Raw genomic sequence first — 17,870 nt, 5'->3', positions numbered from 1 at the left:
TTCCTTAGTTGATATAGTTTTAGAATTGTGGATAGTATTGATAGATCGAATGACATGCAAAGTAGACTTTGCACAAACCTATTATGATCTTTTTATCCTTCAGCTACAGGGTATGAAATATTTAACTCGACCATTGGCAAACTCGGGTATTCTATGGTACGCTTGAATAGCTGAACCTTTACAGTTTCTTAACTTTTGTTATAAAGTCTTGAAAATTCAGATTCAATTTTTTCAAACCTCATAATCATATTGTTCTTATGACAACTAAATGGATTTGACACAGCAGATGGAAATTTTTCAATGTTGGGACGAATGCATAACATTAAATTGGTTTGATCCGGAAACTTATCAATTTAAAATAGAAACGAAATTTGACTTGCATTCTTACAAGTTCCGTACTAGTTTCAAACATGTTGTTAGTTTCTAGTATTCTTATTCTTTCCCAAATCTACTATTTACCATCTTCGGGTTTGAATGGTTAACATTTTCACCCACGACGCCAATTCATAGAATGGTATAACAATAGCTTACGCGATGTACATGCGCACTAAAGAAAAATGCTCTATACATCATTACACCACATTTGCGATAAGATAAGAGGGTGGCGAAACATGCAGCCTCATTGTTGGTTGCTCTGAAATGACGTCGAACGAACCATTTCGTTATATAGTTAGTATGATTTATTGTTGTGCCAATGCTTAACTTTTTCAGCTTAAATATCATTTCACAACTTTTAGTATAACACGAATCAATATAAAAAGATGCCATGAAGTAGTCTGTTTATAAACCACTGTTTTTTTTTAATAATTACAATCTGATTTCTGCATCTTTAGCATTTGCTAATTTATTAAGGACTCATATTTAGAGAGGGCTGAAAGGTCTGTTTTAAAAGTGTGCAAAAGAACACAACCGCTTCAAAATTAATTCGCAAACAAATTGTGTGTAACCTTTAATTTTAATTTATAATAGGGTGCAGATAACAATTGTTAAATCGACGAATGTATAAATAATCACAAAAGAAATGTTGATATACATATATGTGTGTATGATCCGAAATTAGTCATCCTAAAGCTAGACAAGCAATGCGTCATCAAGGGGTCTGCAACGTCAACGTAGGTTATAACTCGTTATGTAGGAATTAAATTCCAGCAAATTGTATCTATGGGACTTGAATTCACTATTTGTCTCGGTTTCGGTTACTACAAGTAGAGCATAAAAAAATTGTCGATTATTGTACCAGTAACTTAGGCTTTTAATTTAAAATTGTCTTTACAACTAAATCTATGTGCAGGTGTAATGATATTCGAAAACATAAAATAAATATGCATATATATATATAGACAAATAAATACATATACATACATAATAAATGTATGTACTTTTTTTTAAAGCAATAGTGGTATTACTTTTTAGCCATAGCTATAGCCAATATACCGCCAAGCACAAGAGCTGCGCCACCAGCAACAGCCATACCCTTTGCGATTTCCTTGTCACTTTGTTTTTTTATGTATTCCTAAGAAAAATTAAACGATATTTATATTAGTAGTTTAGTTCAGCTACTATATAACACCGACGGATAAGGGAATTACCTCTAACGACCGCACTTGGTCATTCGACTCAATTTCAAGAAAAGCTCTACAGTATTTCAACCCCTCTGTGTAATTTTTGATTCTGGCATTTCCAAACGCTAAATAGTAGATATAGTCGCGGCGTCCATCTGGATGTAGTCGCGCCAACTCCTCCAATATCATAATACCCTAATTAAAGAGAATTGAAATGAAAATTCTTCGACAATTTACTACGTAATACTAAAATTACCTTGCGTATATCATTTGTGTAGCGACTGCGAACCAAACAAAAGGCATACTCGAACTTTGTTTCTGTCGAGACCTCTCCATCGAGTTCTTGTTCATGATGATACTTTTTTTCAAATCTCTACAACGAAACGAACATTAGCAATCACTAGTAGATACAGATTAATTAAATTACAAACCTCCAAATCCTCCTGAGGTACCACATCATTTAATAGCTCTTCCATTTTGCAAATTTACAATAAATTTCTGTTAGTGATGAAATAAAACATCTATACATCTATGTTTTTATTCGATACATTGCACACCATCGATTTAATAATAGATGTATCGAAGTACATCCTCATCGATATATTTTTGAATGCTCTGACAATGAATGTCAGTTATAAAGAAGAAGAGGAGCACGTGTGGTTTGTTATTGTCTATGTTGGGGCGGAACGCGATTTGTTGAACGTAAAGATTTCCTATAATGCTAGCCAAAAAGCAGAAAATAGCCGAAGAGCCCACACAGGATGCCGCTCCTCCTCATACGATTCAGGCGCGTTTGATTTCCGATTCAGGCGAAGAAGCTGGGCCGCCTATAAATCTGCCGGCAGGCGTTACAACTCAACAGTTGGGTCTGATTTGTAATGCGCTGCTTAAAAATGAAGAAGCCACTCCATATTTATTCTTTGTGGGCGAGGATGAGATAAAAAAGTCACTGGATGACACTCTGGACTTAACAACAATTGACACAGAGAATGTTGTCGACATTGTTTACCAACCACAGGCCGTTTTTAAAGTCCGACCCGTCACGAGATGCACGAGCTCTATGCCAGGACATGCAGAGGCAATAGTTTCATTGAGTTTCAGTCCTGACGCCGCCCATTTAGCCAGCGGCAGCGGAGATACTACAGTGCGTCTGTGGGATCTCAATACTGAGACGCCGCATTTCACCTGCACCGGCCACAAGCAGTGGGTGCTCTGTGTTTCATGGGCGCCCGATGGCAAACGTTTGGCGAGCGGCTGCAAGGCGGGAAATATCATCATATGGGATCCTGAGACAGGTAAGCAAGTGGGGCGCACACTTACCGGGCACAAGAAGCACATAAACGGCCTTAGTTGGGAGCCCTATCACCAGAATCCCGATTGTCGCAAATTGGCTTCAGCAAGTAGCGATGGAGACTGTCGCATTTGGGACGTGGTTCTCGGTCAGTGTTTGCTCAACATTGCTGGTCACACCAATGCCGTCACAGCTGTGCGCTGGGGCGGCGCTGGACTGATATATACATCCTCTAAGGATCGCACTGTAAAGATGTGGCGCGCAGCTGACGGCGTCTTGTGTCGCACATTTTCTGGCCACGCGCATTGGGTGAACAATATTGCGCTGAATACCGATTATGTTCTACGGACTGGTCCATTTCATCCTGTAACGGATCGTGCGAAGAAAAACACAAACCTTGAAAGTAAGTGTGACAATCTTTTGAACAACCGCAGCCGCATTCATTGTTATTTTGCTTGCAGAGGAGGAGCTCAAAGCCAATGCTCTGCAGCGCTACAAGGCAGTCTGCCCGGACGATGTAGAGTCGTTTGTCTCCTGCTCCGATGATAATACACTCTACTTGTGGCGTTCCAATCAAAACAAATGCGTTGAGCGCATGACTGGCCATCAGAATGTTGTGAACGATGTGAAGTATTCGCCTGACGTGAAGCTGATTGCATCGGCTTCATTTGACAAATCGGTGCGTTTGTGGCGCGCCCAAGATGGTAAATATATGGCAACATTCCGTGGACATGTGCAGGCAGTATACACATTAGCTTGGTCAGCGGACTCGCGTCTGATAGTCTCTGGCAGCAAGGACTCCACTTTGAAAGGTGGGCTTATCTTTTACTAGTCTCTACAATTAATTGTAAGAGAAATTACTTTCAGTTTGGAGCGTACAAACAAAAAAATTAGCACAGGAGCTACCAGGACATGCGGATGAGGTCTTTGGCGTCGACTGGGCGCCAGACGGCTCACGTGTGGCATCCGCAGGAAAGGATAAAGTCATTAAACTGTAAGTTCAATTAAACACAATAGTTAAAGACTAATCAATTCTAAATTTAATTTGATTTACAGTTGGGCCTATTAACGACCAGTCGTCATGGCAGCTATTGTTTTTAAATCTAAAAGAAACCTGCACAATCTTTGGAGATATAAAGTAATAAAGTGTTATGCCCTGAGTAATCATATCTTAGTAGTTAAATGCACTGCTGTTGTTGCAGTGTCGTGAGCACCTGTTTGTATCGGCTTTCGAATGCCTCATTGTCGCGAAAATAGGTCTTAGGAACTGCGGATTCTGATTGCAGAGCTCGCTCGGCAGCCACAAAACCAGCAGCCACACATTCATCCAAAGTTCGAGCCCTGAGAAGGGCGGTGATGAAGCCAGCGCAGAAACTATCGCCTGCTCCGGAAACATTTATAATGTTAGGCACCATTGGCGCGGCATAGAAGCGGACATTATGCGGTAGCTTAGGTCGCGCTGGCGTTGCTATGGGCAAGTCAAGTAAGAGGCGAGCATCTTGTGCAGCATCAGAACGAAAACTAATCAACACGCCATGATCCCCCAGGGTCGCAATGATGCAATTGAAATGAGATTCTATTTGCTTTAACAATTCTCTAGTCTGTTGAAGTAGCTGGGACTTATTTAATTGCCCGTCCAACTTGTAGTTAACCTTTTGACCTGTTATAGCCTCCACAATGGTCATCAGTTCGTGCTTATTTGGCTTTACAATTCGAATGTGTTGGGTCAGCTCGCGGGGTAAAGTGAATGGCTTGCCCGCAATAAACATGTCTGTTGGCTCAAAGAATACAGGTAATTTATATTTTTGTGCCTGTTGCAACACACCCTTCATTGCCTCGGTGGACACGTTGCTGTCCATTACAATCAACGGCGCCTCGGCAAATAGCTGTGTGTGCGCTTCCAGACATTCAGCGGTAATACTATTGTGGATTTCCATATTCCCCAATATAAGCTTGCAGTCGCCGAATTTGTCAAAGATTATGGAGCACAGCGATGTGGAGCGTTCTTTATCTACGACGAGTCCTCTTTGCAGAGCCGCAGGCATCATTTCGAGCAAAGATTTGCCCAACTGATCTTTGCCAATTGCTGAAATGAGATTCACGTCGCCATACAGTTTATAAATGGCCTCAGCTATGTTGCGTCCAACGCCTCCTGCTGCCTGCTTTGCATTTGCTGTGTACGTGGCTCCGTCCAGCTTCATGTCACGCTTATTTTCGTTCACCGTAAGCGATAGATCCAATATGGATGCACCCACCACAATTGGCTTCTTAAGTCGAGTGTTACTCGCTCCTCCAACTGTCCCGACATCAATAGCCAAGTGGCGTGCTGCTAATGCGTTTGCGATTTGTGCTGCAACTGCCGCATTATTCTTGATTAACGCAATGTTGGACTTCAAACTGCTTCCCTTGGTGATTCGTGAAATAGCAGCAAGCAGAAAAGGCGTCACTTCCTTCCCAGTAATGCCCTGCGCTTTAGCTTGCAAGTGCGCTTCCTGAATGGCAGCCGATATGGTAGTTTTATCGGCAGCAAACTCACTAGGAATGGGAACGCCAATCAGCACACCAGAGTATAATTTAAGTTTACGCCACGCACGCAGCATTTCCGCGGCGTGCTTGGCAGATGGCAGATTATAAGGCACTTTGCAGCCACTATCGCGTGTGTAAAAATCTGGAAACAGTCCATCGGGACTGTCGTATGTGGCCACACACACACCCTGAGTTTCGAGAAACTCCAGAGTACGAGGTATATCGAGTATTGACTTGACGCCGCTGCAAATGACAGCTACAGGTGTACGTCCCAGCTCGACCAAATCGGCGGACACATCCATAGTGACATTGCCCTCTCGATGGACACCGCCAATACCGCCGGTAGCAAAGATTTTAATGCCCACTTGATAAGCAACAATCATAGTAGCCGCTACAGTGGTGCCTCCACTTTGCCGCATCGCCACCACATATGGCAAATCTCGTCGCGAGCATTTAATAACCTGCTCCTGTGGTTTCCGAGCCAACTCAGTTAGCTCATCCTTCGTTAGACCCACCTTAATGCTGCCGTCTATGATGCCAATCGTGGCCGGCACAGCACCATTGCTACGCACTTGTTCCTCTACCTGCAATGCTGTTTCCACATTCTCGGGGTGCGGCATTCCGTGCGTGATAATCGTAGATTCGAGCGCTACAATTGGGTGATCATGTTGCAAGGCGTGTTGCACATCCGGATGGACCACGATGTGAGGCTTTCTCGGCACATTGGCCAAATGGCGCGTTACGCGCGGCACAAAGTTTTTTGCACAGATCCGTAGAAAGTGCATAATTGGTGATTGAAACGAAACATCCGTTTCTCTTAACGTCTGAGATTCTACTTCTACCGGTTTTTTTTCACGCGGTCTTCAATTCGATAGCGATAACAAAATCGGTGCCAGGAAAAAAGTACTCGATAGGTTATAAAATGCCATTTAAAATTTGCGCGTCGGTCAATAATTTGTTTACATTTTTATTTTTGTATGTAATTAAACGCTTGCAATGAACTCTACGAATACCAATCTGGAGCACATGACGTACAACTTACAGTACTTCAACTTTACAGCTGAACAAGTATCCGCCGAGCGTGAGTTTATCCTTGCTACACAAATTACTCCTGCTGGGAGTCTATAGCTGTTTTATTTAACAGGCGAGCAACTCGTACATTCACTGCTGAGTAATGCTTTGGACACTGCCATCAAGAAAGTCCAGACACCAGCCACCGCCGAACTATTGGCAAAGCAAAAATACTTTGTGTTGGGTAAGATTAAAGGAGCCTGCGATAAAAAACTCGCAAAATTGCGTGAGCTGGACAGCGCCACCTTTAATGTTCCTCCATATGTGCTGCAAATACAGGATTTTGACTTGGAACACAAGCTGACAGCAGCCGATGAACAAAAGAAAATTACACACTTGGAAGAGCTGAAGAGTCGTTATCGGGAGGTAAGCTTTTCCATATTTGCGATTGCTTGTTATTCTACATTATTTTGGACTTCTCCAGAACATGGCCATGTTAGCCGAACTGCAGGCAGAGCAGGAAAAGTATGATTCAATTGAAAAGCATATCCAGCATGAAATGAAAATACATCAGCAGATTTGCGACGCTTCTGCTTCCTTTGAGTACAATAAGCTCACTAAGATCGTCGGCAAACTGATCAAAGATCACGACCAGCAACAGGCTCAGCAGTAAATGTGTTTTGCTCACTTTTCCCTTTTCTGTAGGCTAGTTTAGTTTTTCGACTTTATGTTGCCACATTTCTTAAGATTTTCACTTATATGTATATATAATAACATATACATTGCTCTGCTGTCGGGAGCGTTCCGTGCGTATTTGCCATTCCTTTTCTATTTTCGATGCTCTCTCTTGACGTCCAGAGCTACATTAACATCAACAGTTCAACAGCCGCCGTGGACGCCAGAATACAACCATACGCCGCATTGCCTCACAAACTAAAGCATGGGGTGTGCTTATAGCTAGCGAGTTGAAGAAAAGTTTTTATGTAGTTCTATTTATAAAGACTGCGCGGCGGCTACATTTTTGCGAAACGAATTTAAAAACAAAACTGCAAAAATATCACAAAAATAAATCAGACGCGCGCTCTCGCCTGCGTTATATTAATAAAAGCAGCGCTGCTAACGTTGGCTTCTCGTTTGGATCGAGGTGGATCGGTTGCCAGACTGGCAGCGTCGCTGCATTCGCTGATTTCGCCCGTGGAGTTGCACATCACACATCATCTGCGCGCATCCGCATCTAAGGTAAATTTGTAGGCAGGCGATCACTTTATGTAATACATATATGCATATTTACCATTTATGTATAGTATCTATTGAAAATCTGCAATTGGTCTGCAAAATGAATGTGGAGAAGTTGAAGCGCCTGCAGGCGCAAGTCCGTATTGGAGGCAAAGGCACGCCTCGCCGCAAGAAGAAGGTCATGCACCAGACGGCGGCCACTGATGACAAGAAGCTGCAAAGTTCTTTAAAGAAGCTGTCGGTCAGCACCATACCTGGCATTGAGGAAGTCAACATCATCAAGGACGACCTTACTGTCATACATTTTAATAATCCCAAGGCACAGGCCTCCCTTTCGGCCAACACGTTTGCAGTCACTGGCCATGGAGAGACCAAGAAAGTTGTCGAAATGTTGCCCGAAATATTGCCACAATTGGGTCAGGAAACGGTGGTACAGTTGCGTATGTATGCCAACCAAATGTCGCATCAGAAGTCGAGTACTGCCGCCTCTGGCGCCCCAGACGATGATGACGAGGTGCCCGAACTGGTTGGAGATTTCGATGAAATTGCCAAAGTCGAAGCTACGAAGCAACAAGAACAAGTAAATGCTGGAAAAGTGGACAACAAGAAACCCGAAGCTGATGCCAATGCTAAGACTGAAAAGCCTAACGACACGAATAAAACAGAAAAGACAGAAGCCAAGCAGCAAAACAAACAGGAACGTAAGAAACAGGAACCTAAGCAGCAACAACAACAAGCCAAACAAAATGACAAATCCAAAAAGCCTGAAGCCACAAGGACTGAAAAACCTAAAGAAAACATCAAAAAGACCCAAGGTAAGGGCCAGGAAAAGGATAAGAATAAGAGTAACGAACAGCCATTGGAGAAAAAAGAGATTGATAAGAATGCAGCTCCAAAGAAAACTGAGTCTCCAGTCGATAAGAAGCCAGTGGAGAAGCCCAGCAAAGCCAAGGGAAACAACCAGAGTGCAGTTAAGTCTGAGGAAAGTAAACCTACTCCTGAGAAAATACAATCAATTCCGAGAGATAAACCTGTCGATAATCAGAAAATCGCTGAGAAAACAAAGAAGGCACAACAAAAGCCTACAACTGCCCCGGCTACTGAATCCAAACCGGCGGAAAGCAAGCCAATTACTGCTCCAGCCATACCAGTCACAGCTTCGCCCCCAGTAGCAGTCTCTCCACAACCAATATCTGCTGCTTCTGCTCCAGCAACTACTATTTCATCTCCATCTGCTGCAACTGCAGCTCAGCCTGCTTCATCACCTGCAGTTCCGGCTTCACCAACTCCAGTTATTGCTCCATCTACACCGGTGGCAGCCCCAGCTGCTGCTCCAGTCGCACCGGTCGCTGCCCCTAAGGCTGAAGAACCGGCCAAAGCGAAAACACCACCAGCCGTGCAGACATTGGCTCAGATAGTAGCTGCTGAACCGCCCAAGGAAGCGGCCCCGCCTGTTGAAGTTAAACCGGATCCTTTACCTGAAGCAAAGCCCAAACTTCCAGTGGAGAAGGCACCTGAACCAGCGCAGATCAAAGTTGAACATAAACTAGAAGTCAACACTACCCAATCGGAAAAGAAACAAAGTGAACAGGTTCAGGCACCAGTTCAAGCCATTGCTGCATCTGATAAAAAAATAGAAACCATAAAACCGGTTAACCAACAGCCAGCAGTAGCACAACCAGCAGCCACTCAACAAACTGCCCAGCAACCGGCACCTCAAGCAGCACCGTCTCAAAAAGCTTCCACAGAAGAGATTGCTCCAAAACAAGGATCTCCCCAGCCGGCAGCTCAACAACAAGGGAAGCCATCTCCTCCGAAGCAAGTTACTCCACCGCAACAAGCTCCAATAGCTCTAGCTTCCACCCCAGCTGCTGCAGCTCCGGCCCCAATTGCTGCAATTCCGGCTTCAAACGCAGCTCCAGCTTCGGTCCAAGTGGCTCCAGCTCCGACCCCAACTGTTTCAGCTCCGACCCCAACTGTTCCAGCTCCGACCCAAGCTTCTCCAGGTCCGGCTCCAATAGCGGCTCCAGCTCCGACCCAAGTTGCTCCAGCTCCGGCCAAATCTGCTCCAGCTCCGGCTCCAATAGCGGCTCCAGCTCCGACCCAAGCTGTTCCGGCTGCGGCCCAACCAGCTCCAGCTCCGACCCCCACTGATACTCCAGCTGCATCTACTCCAACGCCTACTGCTACTCCAACTCCTGTTCCGACAATTAGTGCCACTCCAGCTGCTCCTACTCCGACCCCTACTGCCACACCAACTGCTCCTGCTCCGACCCCAACTGCCACTCCAGCTGTTCCTACTCCGACCCCTGCCGCTACTCCTACTACTCCACCTGTTCAGCAACAACCACAGAAATCACAAACTTCAGCCAACGCAAAGAAACAGGAACCAGGACAAAAACAAAAACAACCAAATAAACAAGGCCAAGGGCAACAACCTCAACAGCAACAGCAACAGGGCCAGAGACAGCCTCATCCCAACAACAAGCAGCAGCAACACCATCAACAACAAAAGCAAGGGGGCCAGAAGCCCGCTGTATCCCCAAAACCCTCCACTCCACCAAAAGCCGGCTCACCACAGGGTAAAAATAACAAACCATCGCCTCCAAAGCAACAAGCTCCGCAACAACAGCAGCAGCAGCAACAACAACAGCAGCAACAACAACAACAGCAGCAACAGAAACCGCAGCAACAACAGCAGCAGCAACAGCCCGTGGCACCAAATGATGCGAAGCCCAAGGCTCCCGCAAACACGCCCAACTCACAGGTGTCTCCCAGAAACAATACTCCAAAAGCCTCGCCATCACCTAAAGGCGGTGCATCACCAAAAACGGCCTCCCCGAAGGCAGCTACACCACCAACTGCGGCATCCGCCACTCCTCCAGCTCAAGGTGGACCCAACTAAATCAGTTTTGTTTCGCAAATATAAATCCTGTGCATTTGCCGCCGCGCATTTTTCAAAAACTAACCGATACAAATTTAAATCGATGGGCATCGAAAGGTGTCTATCGCATACACATACTGATAACATTAAAGTTCGATTAATTCGATTTATTATTTAATTTGTGACCAACAAGAATATATCTTTGAATAAAACCTTTTAACGGGGTAAAACTAACAAAGCATCTACACAGCCAGGCCAAAGCTTAAAACTATGCAAAATTTTAATTATCTTTCTGCTCAATTGCCTTCTCCTTCTTCTCGGGGTTCAATTTCCAAAGGGCGTAATTGAGTGCCGTTGCAAAACTGAGCCAAGCGATGTATGGCACAAACAAATAGCCAGCAGTTTTATTAACTCTGAAGAAGAGAACACCACAGGCACTGGCCGCTGCCGTGAGCGCGACTATGTCAATAAGCCCCTGATAATAAGAGAAGGAAAACACTCATTAGTTTGATAAAGAAACTTCTTACGAACGATTAATAAACATACGCCCTTGATATTGTGCTGGCCAAAGAAAATGGGAGTCCATGCCCAATTGAGCGCCAGCTGCGTGCCGTATGCAATCAATGGAAGACGTGCATCCTCACCAGTAAAGCCGCCACCATCACGCCAGACCAAGTACGATCCGTAGCCCATGCCAGCGTACAGCGAGGTCCAGACGGGCGCAAACACCCAATTGGGTGGTTTGAACGACGGAAATTTTAGATTTACATACCAATTTTGGATATGTTGACGTGTTAATCTCCCATTGACAATGCCACCAAGATTGGGCAAGATAACCGCACCGGCGATTTTCCACAAATTGTTGCTGCTGCTCTCGGCCATGTTGATTTTCCAACTATGCGAGTGCGTCGCAATAATCGAGACTCGGCCGGTGATTTCATGTTTTCACTATTTACTTGCGTGTGCCGCCGCTTCTATGTGTGCGAGTCTCTGTGTGCGCTTTAATGCTTGCATACTTGTCAGAAGCGTAGCAAAGGGGATTGCGTAACAGGGCTGCACAATTACATTTTTATTTGAATCTCAATTTCAGCAACATGTTAAATGGAAAGAATTCTTACATCTTACATGTGTTTAAAAAAATCTGCAATTATAATTTATTTAATTAAAAAAAAAAATGAACTAAAAAAAATTTAAAAACATTTGTTTTTGTGGGAGTGTTTAAGGGTGTTTAAGAATTGAACGTACTCGACTCTAGCATTCCATTCTAGTCTTTTCTTAGCTAACTTTAACGTTTTATTCTTTTTTTTATTTATTAGTTTTATTCCCAGTTAGAGAAAATGTCAGCTTAATTCAGATTTTATTTGTTCACTTGGTGTGAATTATGGTAAACAAAATATAGATCTAAATGGACCCAAATCACAAGATTTTAAAGAACGAACTTCAATTTGTTATTCAAGTGGCTTTATCACGGGTCTGTTTTAAATTTGATCTTATTTAAAAGTATGCTAGAGACGAACGGACTCTACTCTTAAATACCCGCAGTTTTCAAGACAATTTACACATATGACCACAGCAAGGGAAAGATCTGTTACTATGGACATTTTTGGGGATAAACGCTTTGTGTCCACTCTTTATAAACATGTTTTGTTTCTGCCGGTCCTCCGTTGGGCTTTCGTTGCACCGAACACGCAATACGTGTCTATGGCAACCGTTGTCTGGTTGATAGTTATGGCCAGTTGCTTATAAGCTGTCTTGCTGTATGCATTTCAGCAACGAGAACCAATAAAATGACGTTATATTTTGATACAAAAATCGAGTTTTTAGATTCGGATGCAGTCAGCACCATAAGCAGGTGGCACCTCAATGAGCCACTTTTTGCAGTAGCCTCCTATAGCCAGGAACGCGGCGGTTCTGTGACCATATTTGCAGATACGGTATGAAAATCGTGTTGGGGTCAATTCGAACCCATAATATTTGCAACTCTTTTCAGGGTGAGCCTCAGCGAGATGTCACATATCCGGTGCATGCCGCATCGCAAGCCACGGCATTGTCCTGGCATCCAGAAAAGGCATTGTTGGCAACCGGCTGGGAAAATGGCGACATTTACGTCTGGTTTTCGGGTCATCGTGAGTTCGCCAGCGTTAGCGGACCTCACAAGGCGGCGATTGTGCTGCTAGAGTTTAGCGAACAGGGTGGACGAATGGTAACGGCCGACGCCTTGGGCTTGGTCACAGGTTGGCGTTGTGATGGGCAGTATCAGTTCCTTACCATGTTCTCACATGACTTACGCGAGGTGTTGTTGTTAATATGCTTTCGCCGCACCGTGGAGAGCGAGGTGCGGGAGGAGATGGCGAGCTTGGCCAAGGCTGCAGTGGCTGGAGATGACAATGCACTGGACACGCTCACCAATTGGCGTCCCCGTACAGCTGTGCGGGGCATGACCCATTCAGGCGTCAGTGATAATCATTGTTTCTACGCATGCACCCAGGGTGGTGTAATCTATTACATCAATCAAGGTGGTGCTTGCAACGAGGTGATGAAGAACAGCTCTCTGCCGCCTATTGTGCAAATGCTTTGGCATCCCAAGAAGTAGGTATTATTTAAAGGTGGCTCAACCTAATCTCTTGGTTATAGGAATAACCTGATTTCTTTTAAATCCCTCCTTCTCTCTTCTAGGGAAGCAGTAATTTGTCTGATGGAAGACTTGACTGTCACGCTTTTTCTGGTCGAATCCACCGGCATACTAACGGAATTGGATCGCGTGAAGCTTAGTGGTCGTGGCATGGGCAAGCTGGGCGGCATCTCCTGGGCTGGCAATAGCTTGGCCATCATCACGGGCAAGTGTCTAAGAAATTAACAATCTGAATCTATCTGTAATAATCTGAATATGACTCTGTGTAGGTGACCTATCTGTGCGCATATGGGATATTGAGCGCAGTGACAACTATTTGCTAAAAATGGAACTTCCTAGCTCCTATGCCACAGGCTCAACGGGTGCTTCTCTGTCGAGTATGGGGCATGCAACCAGTTCGGTATCAAATAATTTCTTCAGCCAGGAGAGCACTGAGAGCAATGGATCGTTGACGAACGGACTGCAACGCAAGTCGGCCAAATATGCGCAGTTAGCCTCCAACGAAATTTTTACCTGTCTGGCCTATAGCACGGAATATCAAACGCTCTGCGCGGGCACTTCATTGGGCAATCTGTATACATGGAAACGTGCTGTTAGCTGCTTTGTGGGCTCACCTGAAGATGCCTGGCAACTGAGCAATATATCCACAGTTCGTGGCGCTGTCAAGAGCTGTGAGTGGGGCTTCAATGAGCTCGCGAAGCCATGCATCCTAGTCAACTGCATCTCCAATGTATACATGCTGAAGGAGCAGCCCCTCCTCGTGTATCATACGCGCGAGTTGTGGGCGGTCCAACGGAGTGCCAAGACAGTGCTGTTGATGCACTGCAACGGACGTCAGTGCAGTGTGGATTCGGATTTTGCTGTCACCGCATTGGCCCTCAATCATTTGAATCTGATTGTGAGCAATGGTCGTTACATAAGCTCATACAGTGTTGCGAAAGTGGACAAGAGTCTGGATGAGTTCGATGAAGTGCTGGATGAAGCGGCTGGAGGTGGCAGTAGCGTCAGCGCAGGGCCCAAGAGTTCCACCCCACTGAGCGTAAAACTGATGCAAACCTTTGCGGCCGAATGTTTGGGTCTGTGCCTGCAAAATCAGAACATATTCTGTTTGAATTCCAATGACATTATCGTCTACTCTATTGGTGGCGTCGTACTAAACAGAATTCAAGCCAACGATAATGAGGGCAAGATCATTGGCATGGATCTCACTGCTTACTACCTCTCGGTGTTCACCATGAATGGCTATGTGAAGGCTTACGATGTCTCTCGGCATGATCCAAAATTGTTATTTCCCAGTAAATCTGGTCACGATATTTTCGATGACTTTGGCGAATTCATTATGGTGAAGTGCAATAGCTTGGGCACTCATTTGGCTGTGGTTATTGCCAATCGCAGCTTCGTCCCACGCGCCATTCTATTTTGCTGGAATTTCGAGAGAAACAATCTCTTTCAATATGATTTGAGCTCTGCAGCGGAGTCTGAAAATAACAAGTCCAGTTTGCCGGTGAGAGTCTTTTGGGATATTGAGGAACCCCGCTTGCTAGCCATGGAGGTGAAGTCAATGCTGCAGAAGCAGGAACCACCACCCAAGAGTAATCAGCGACAACAGCCAAGCCATTATGTGGAGTCTCAGGTCTTGGTTATGTTCTACACCGACAAATACACCCTCAATGTGCTGGAATCCCAAAAGCTGACTGCTGGTGCTCAGCTGCTAAATCTTTGCATTCCAAATGTCGTCAGTCTGCACATAAATTCGGTGGAGAATAAGCCATTGCAGGATTTCGCTGATCTGCAACAGTGCGATGCCGAAACCAGGAAGCAAGTGCTCAATTTTAGTCTGCACGTTGCCGAGGGAAATATGGATTTGGCTTATCGCTGCATACGATCCATACAATCGAAGGTTATCTGGACGAATCTAGCGAAAATGTGCGTGAAAACAAACCGATTAGATGTGGCCAAGGTCTGTCTGGGTCATCTGGAGCAGGCACGATCGGTGCGCGCCTTGCGTCAAGCCATGGAGGACAATGATTTGGAGCAGGAGGCCAAGGTAGCTGTACTGGCGATTGAGCTGGGCATGATTGACGAGGCTAAGGAGCTGTATAAGCGATGTAAGCGTTACGATTTGCTCAATAAATTGCTTCAGGCTAATGGACAACTGGATGAGGCTATCAAACTCGCCGAAACGGAAGATCGTATACATTTAAAAAATACCTACTACCAGAAAGCACAGGCTTTAAAAGAGAGCGGCGACATAAAAGGTGCCCTGGAGTACTTCGAAAAGACCCAGAATCCTGTTCAGAACATTACCCAATTGCTGCTGGAGAATCCTCAGGCTATGAAACGCTACATACAAACCACCACTGATCCCAAGATGCTGAAATGGTGGGGTCAGTATGTGGAGAGTTCAGGGGACATGGAGGGGGCCTTGGCGGTTTACCACAGGGCCGAGGACTGGTACTCGCAGGTCAAAATTCTCTGCTATCTGGGCAAAATATCCAAGGCGGATGCCATAGCCCGTCAATCGGGCGATCGGGCCACTTGCTATCATCTGGCACGTCACTATGAGAATGTGGGAAAGTTTCAGGAGGCCATTATGTTTTATACGCGCGCTCAGACCTTCAGCAATGCCATACGTATCTGCAAGGAGAACGATTTCCAGGACGAGCTCTGGACAGTGGCCAGTTCATCGCGTAGCCGAGATAAGGCCATAGCAGCCGCCTATTTCGAGGAGTGTGGTAACTTCAAATATGCTGTGGAACTCTATCATCGGGCGGGCATGTTGCACAAGGCGCTGGAAATGGCGTTCGAATCGGAACAGCCGGAAATACTGGAGATTATAGCAACGGAATTGACTGCTGAATCGGACTCAGAGCTCATCAATCGCTGTGCCGATTTCTTTACGAGCATTGAACAACACCAGAAGGCCGTTCATTTGCTGGCCAAGACGAAGCACTTGCAGCGCTCATTGCGTATCTGCCTGGAAAAGGGTGTGCCAGTGACTGAGGAACTGGCCGAACTGCTGACACCCAGCAAGACAGAATTCGACGAGCCAACACGCGTTTCCATACTCATCCAACTGGGCGAGCTCTTGCAAGAGCAGGGAGACTACCATACCGCTACCAAGAAGTTCACACAGGCGGGCGACAAAGTGCGCGCCATGAAGAGTCTATTGAAGTCGGGCAACACCGACAAGATTGTCTTCTTTGCCAATATGTCCCGCCAGCGTGAAGTCTACATCATGGCGGCCAATTATCTGCAAGCCCTAAACTGGCAAGATGATCCAACAATTCTAAAGCACATTATCACATTCTATTCGAAGGGGCAGGCCTACGACTCACTGGCCAACTTCTATGCCATTTGCGCTCAAATCGAAATCGAAGAGTATCAGGACTACGAGAAGGCCTTGACGGCCATGCAGGAGGCATCCAAGTGTTTGGAAAAACTGGGACATGCACAGCATGCCTATAATAATCTGCAGCGCACACTGTCCGATGTCAGAAGTGTTCTGGAAATGCAGCAGGCGCTACGAGCGGGCGACAATCAGACGGTTATAAGTGGCTGTCGTGGCATGCTAAGTGAGTATTATATGTGTATTTTCGGTCTTATGACTCGCCAGCTCTCCAATGATTGGGTATTATAACACTCAGAAGTATAAATAGTCAGCATGATAAGATAAATCTATAAATCTATCCATTGTTGCTATACAAGCTAAGTAGTTTCTCAGTTTTTAAACTATTGCGCCGAACATTTGCCAAAATCAGCAATTCGGATTACTATATTCTATAAGTGTTATACTTGTAGGTAACGACTGCTTTGCAATAATTTCTTGGCTTTTTAAGCTATTTGTATTTATTTATTTTTAATTTTAATAATCGTTTTTTATGATTTGAGAGTCGCACCAATATTACTTTTCTTTTCAACCGATTTAACAGAATAGCTCGATGGTTGATTAATGATCTTAATTGTCTTAAATATTTCCTAAATATAGTAAATTAGTCAGAAGAGCCTACAAATAATTATCTCCAAAATGCTTTAAAAAATCTTGATGGGTTAGGTTCAATATCAGTTAACTTTTAACTTTTTCTCACTTGCTTATCTAATGTTTATTTTCAGTTAAGCCCGAGATGCCGCCCATTCGGCACGCCCACATATTGGCCATGCTAGTGCGGGCCTTGGTTTATTCCAAGCAATACTCCGAGGCCGGACGTGCGCTAAAGGAACTTGCTGTTAAGGATAATTCGTGGAGTGCCAGCGGCCTTTTAGATAAGGCGCTCGTACTGAAAATTGCAAAAGAATGTGATTTGGACTTTGAGCTCATTTGGAATTCGGGTCGTCAAGCAAGTGCCACAACAACAACGATGACGACAACAACAATAACAAGTGATGATGATGGTGACGAAGCAGACGATGAGATTAGGGAAGAATTGCACTAAACCTTCAACGCGGGTTCATCATTTGAATACCGGATGTTGAATTAATGAATGAGCGATCCCACAACTACTCAGAGCAATCCCACACACTCAGAGATCACGAACGGTTTTTATGAATGAAAGCGCTTAGATAGTAAACGCTAGTAAAAAGCTTTCAGTACACTAGGTAACTGTGCCAATGCGGCAATGTAAATCCCCCTACCTAACTAGTCGTATACGTATTATCTACAAATGTGCTGTGACGCGTCATGTTCAAGCAAATACAAATATCTGAAGTGCTGGCAGGCGCCAAATGAAT

At 44.9% G+C, this 17,870-nt stretch overlaps 7 protein-coding genes across 8 annotated transcripts; 4 read left to right on the top strand and 3 right to left on the bottom strand.

Moving 5' to 3' along the window:
* Positions 1-920: 920 nt before the first annotated feature.
* On the bottom strand, positions 921-2,082 carry LOC115631678 (mitochondrial fission 1 protein). 2 transcript variants are annotated; one of them, XM_030528492.1, is made up of 5 exons: positions 1,994-2,082; positions 1,819-1,935; positions 1,590-1,757; positions 1,363-1,513; positions 921-1,199 (listed from the first exon to the last, which is right to left on the bottom strand). In XM_030528492.1, the coding sequence occupies exons 1-4, from the start codon at positions 2,036-2,038 to the stop codon at positions 1,403-1,405; spliced, it is 441 nt and encodes a 146-aa protein (XP_030384352.1). In that variant the 5' UTR covers positions 2,039-2,082; the 3' UTR covers positions 921-1,199; positions 1,363-1,402. The 2 variants fall into 2 exon arrangements, with proteins under 2 accessions (XP_030384352.1, XP_030384350.1); XM_030528490.1 differs by having other exon boundaries at positions 1,407-1,513.
* A 126-nt stretch (positions 2,083-2,208) lies between these two features.
* LOC115631722 (protein Notchless) lies at positions 2,209-4,020 on the top strand. Its single transcript, XM_030528557.1, has 4 exons — positions 2,209-3,256; positions 3,315-3,665; positions 3,721-3,847; positions 3,910-4,020. The coding sequence occupies exons 1-4, from the start codon at positions 2,281-2,283 to the stop codon at positions 3,920-3,922; spliced, it is 1,467 nt and encodes a 488-aa protein (XP_030384417.1). The 5' UTR covers positions 2,209-2,280; the 3' UTR covers positions 3,923-4,020.
* LOC115631721 (pseudouridine-metabolizing bifunctional protein C1861.05) lies at positions 3,919-6,193 on the bottom strand. Its single transcript, XM_030528556.1, has one exon. It carries the CDS (start codon positions 6,162-6,164, stop codon positions 4,032-4,034), a length of 2,133 nt encoding a protein of 710 aa, XP_030384416.1. The 5' UTR covers positions 6,165-6,193; the 3' UTR covers positions 3,919-4,031.
* Positions 6,194-6,333: 140 nt separating this feature from the next.
* Positions 6,334-7,443, top strand: LOC115631534. The gene is made up of 3 exons (XM_030528307.1): positions 6,334-6,460; positions 6,524-6,816; positions 6,875-7,443. Exons 1-3 carry the CDS (start codon positions 6,376-6,378, stop codon positions 7,061-7,063), a joined length of 567 nt encoding a protein of 188 aa, XP_030384167.1. The 5' UTR covers positions 6,334-6,375; the 3' UTR covers positions 7,064-7,443.
* A 57-nt stretch (positions 7,444-7,500) lies between these two features.
* On the top strand, positions 7,501-10,744 carry LOC115631533 (nascent polypeptide-associated complex subunit alpha, muscle-specific form). Its single transcript, XM_030528306.1, has 2 exons — positions 7,501-7,629; positions 7,695-10,744. Exon 2 carries the CDS (start codon positions 7,727-7,729, stop codon positions 10,529-10,531), a length of 2,805 nt encoding a protein of 934 aa, XP_030384166.1. The 5' UTR covers positions 7,501-7,629; positions 7,695-7,726; the 3' UTR covers positions 10,532-10,744.
* On the bottom strand, positions 10,657-11,418 carry LOC115631535 (translocator protein). Its single transcript, XM_030528308.1, has 2 exons — positions 11,057-11,418; positions 10,657-10,985 (listed from the first exon to the last, which is right to left on the bottom strand). Exons 1-2 carry the CDS (start codon positions 11,390-11,392, stop codon positions 10,791-10,793), a joined length of 531 nt encoding a protein of 176 aa, XP_030384168.1. The 5' UTR covers positions 11,393-11,418; the 3' UTR covers positions 10,657-10,790.
* An 879-nt stretch (positions 11,419-12,297) lies between these two features.
* LOC115631899 (intraflagellar transport protein 140 homolog) lies at positions 12,298-17,575 on the top strand. The gene is made up of 5 exons (XM_030528748.1): positions 12,298-12,444; positions 12,501-13,099; positions 13,187-13,347; positions 13,412-16,717; positions 17,256-17,575. The coding sequence occupies exons 1-5, from the start codon at positions 12,298-12,300 to the stop codon at positions 17,573-17,575; spliced, it is 4,533 nt and encodes a 1,510-aa protein (XP_030384608.1).
* The last annotated feature ends 295 nt before the right edge of the window (positions 17,576-17,870 follow it).

This window comes from Scaptodrosophila lebanonensis, unplaced genomic scaffold (genome assembly GCF_003285725.1).
Source record: "Scaptodrosophila lebanonensis strain 11010-0011.00,11010-0021.00 unplaced genomic scaffold, SlebRS2 tig00001412-arrow-pilon, whole genome shotgun sequence".
Lineage (NCBI taxonomy): Eukaryota > Metazoa > Arthropoda > Insecta > Diptera > Drosophilidae > Scaptodrosophila > Scaptodrosophila lebanonensis.
The sequence above is the reverse complement of the archived record's forward strand: the minus strand, read 5'-3'. Positions and strand labels throughout refer to the sequence as shown.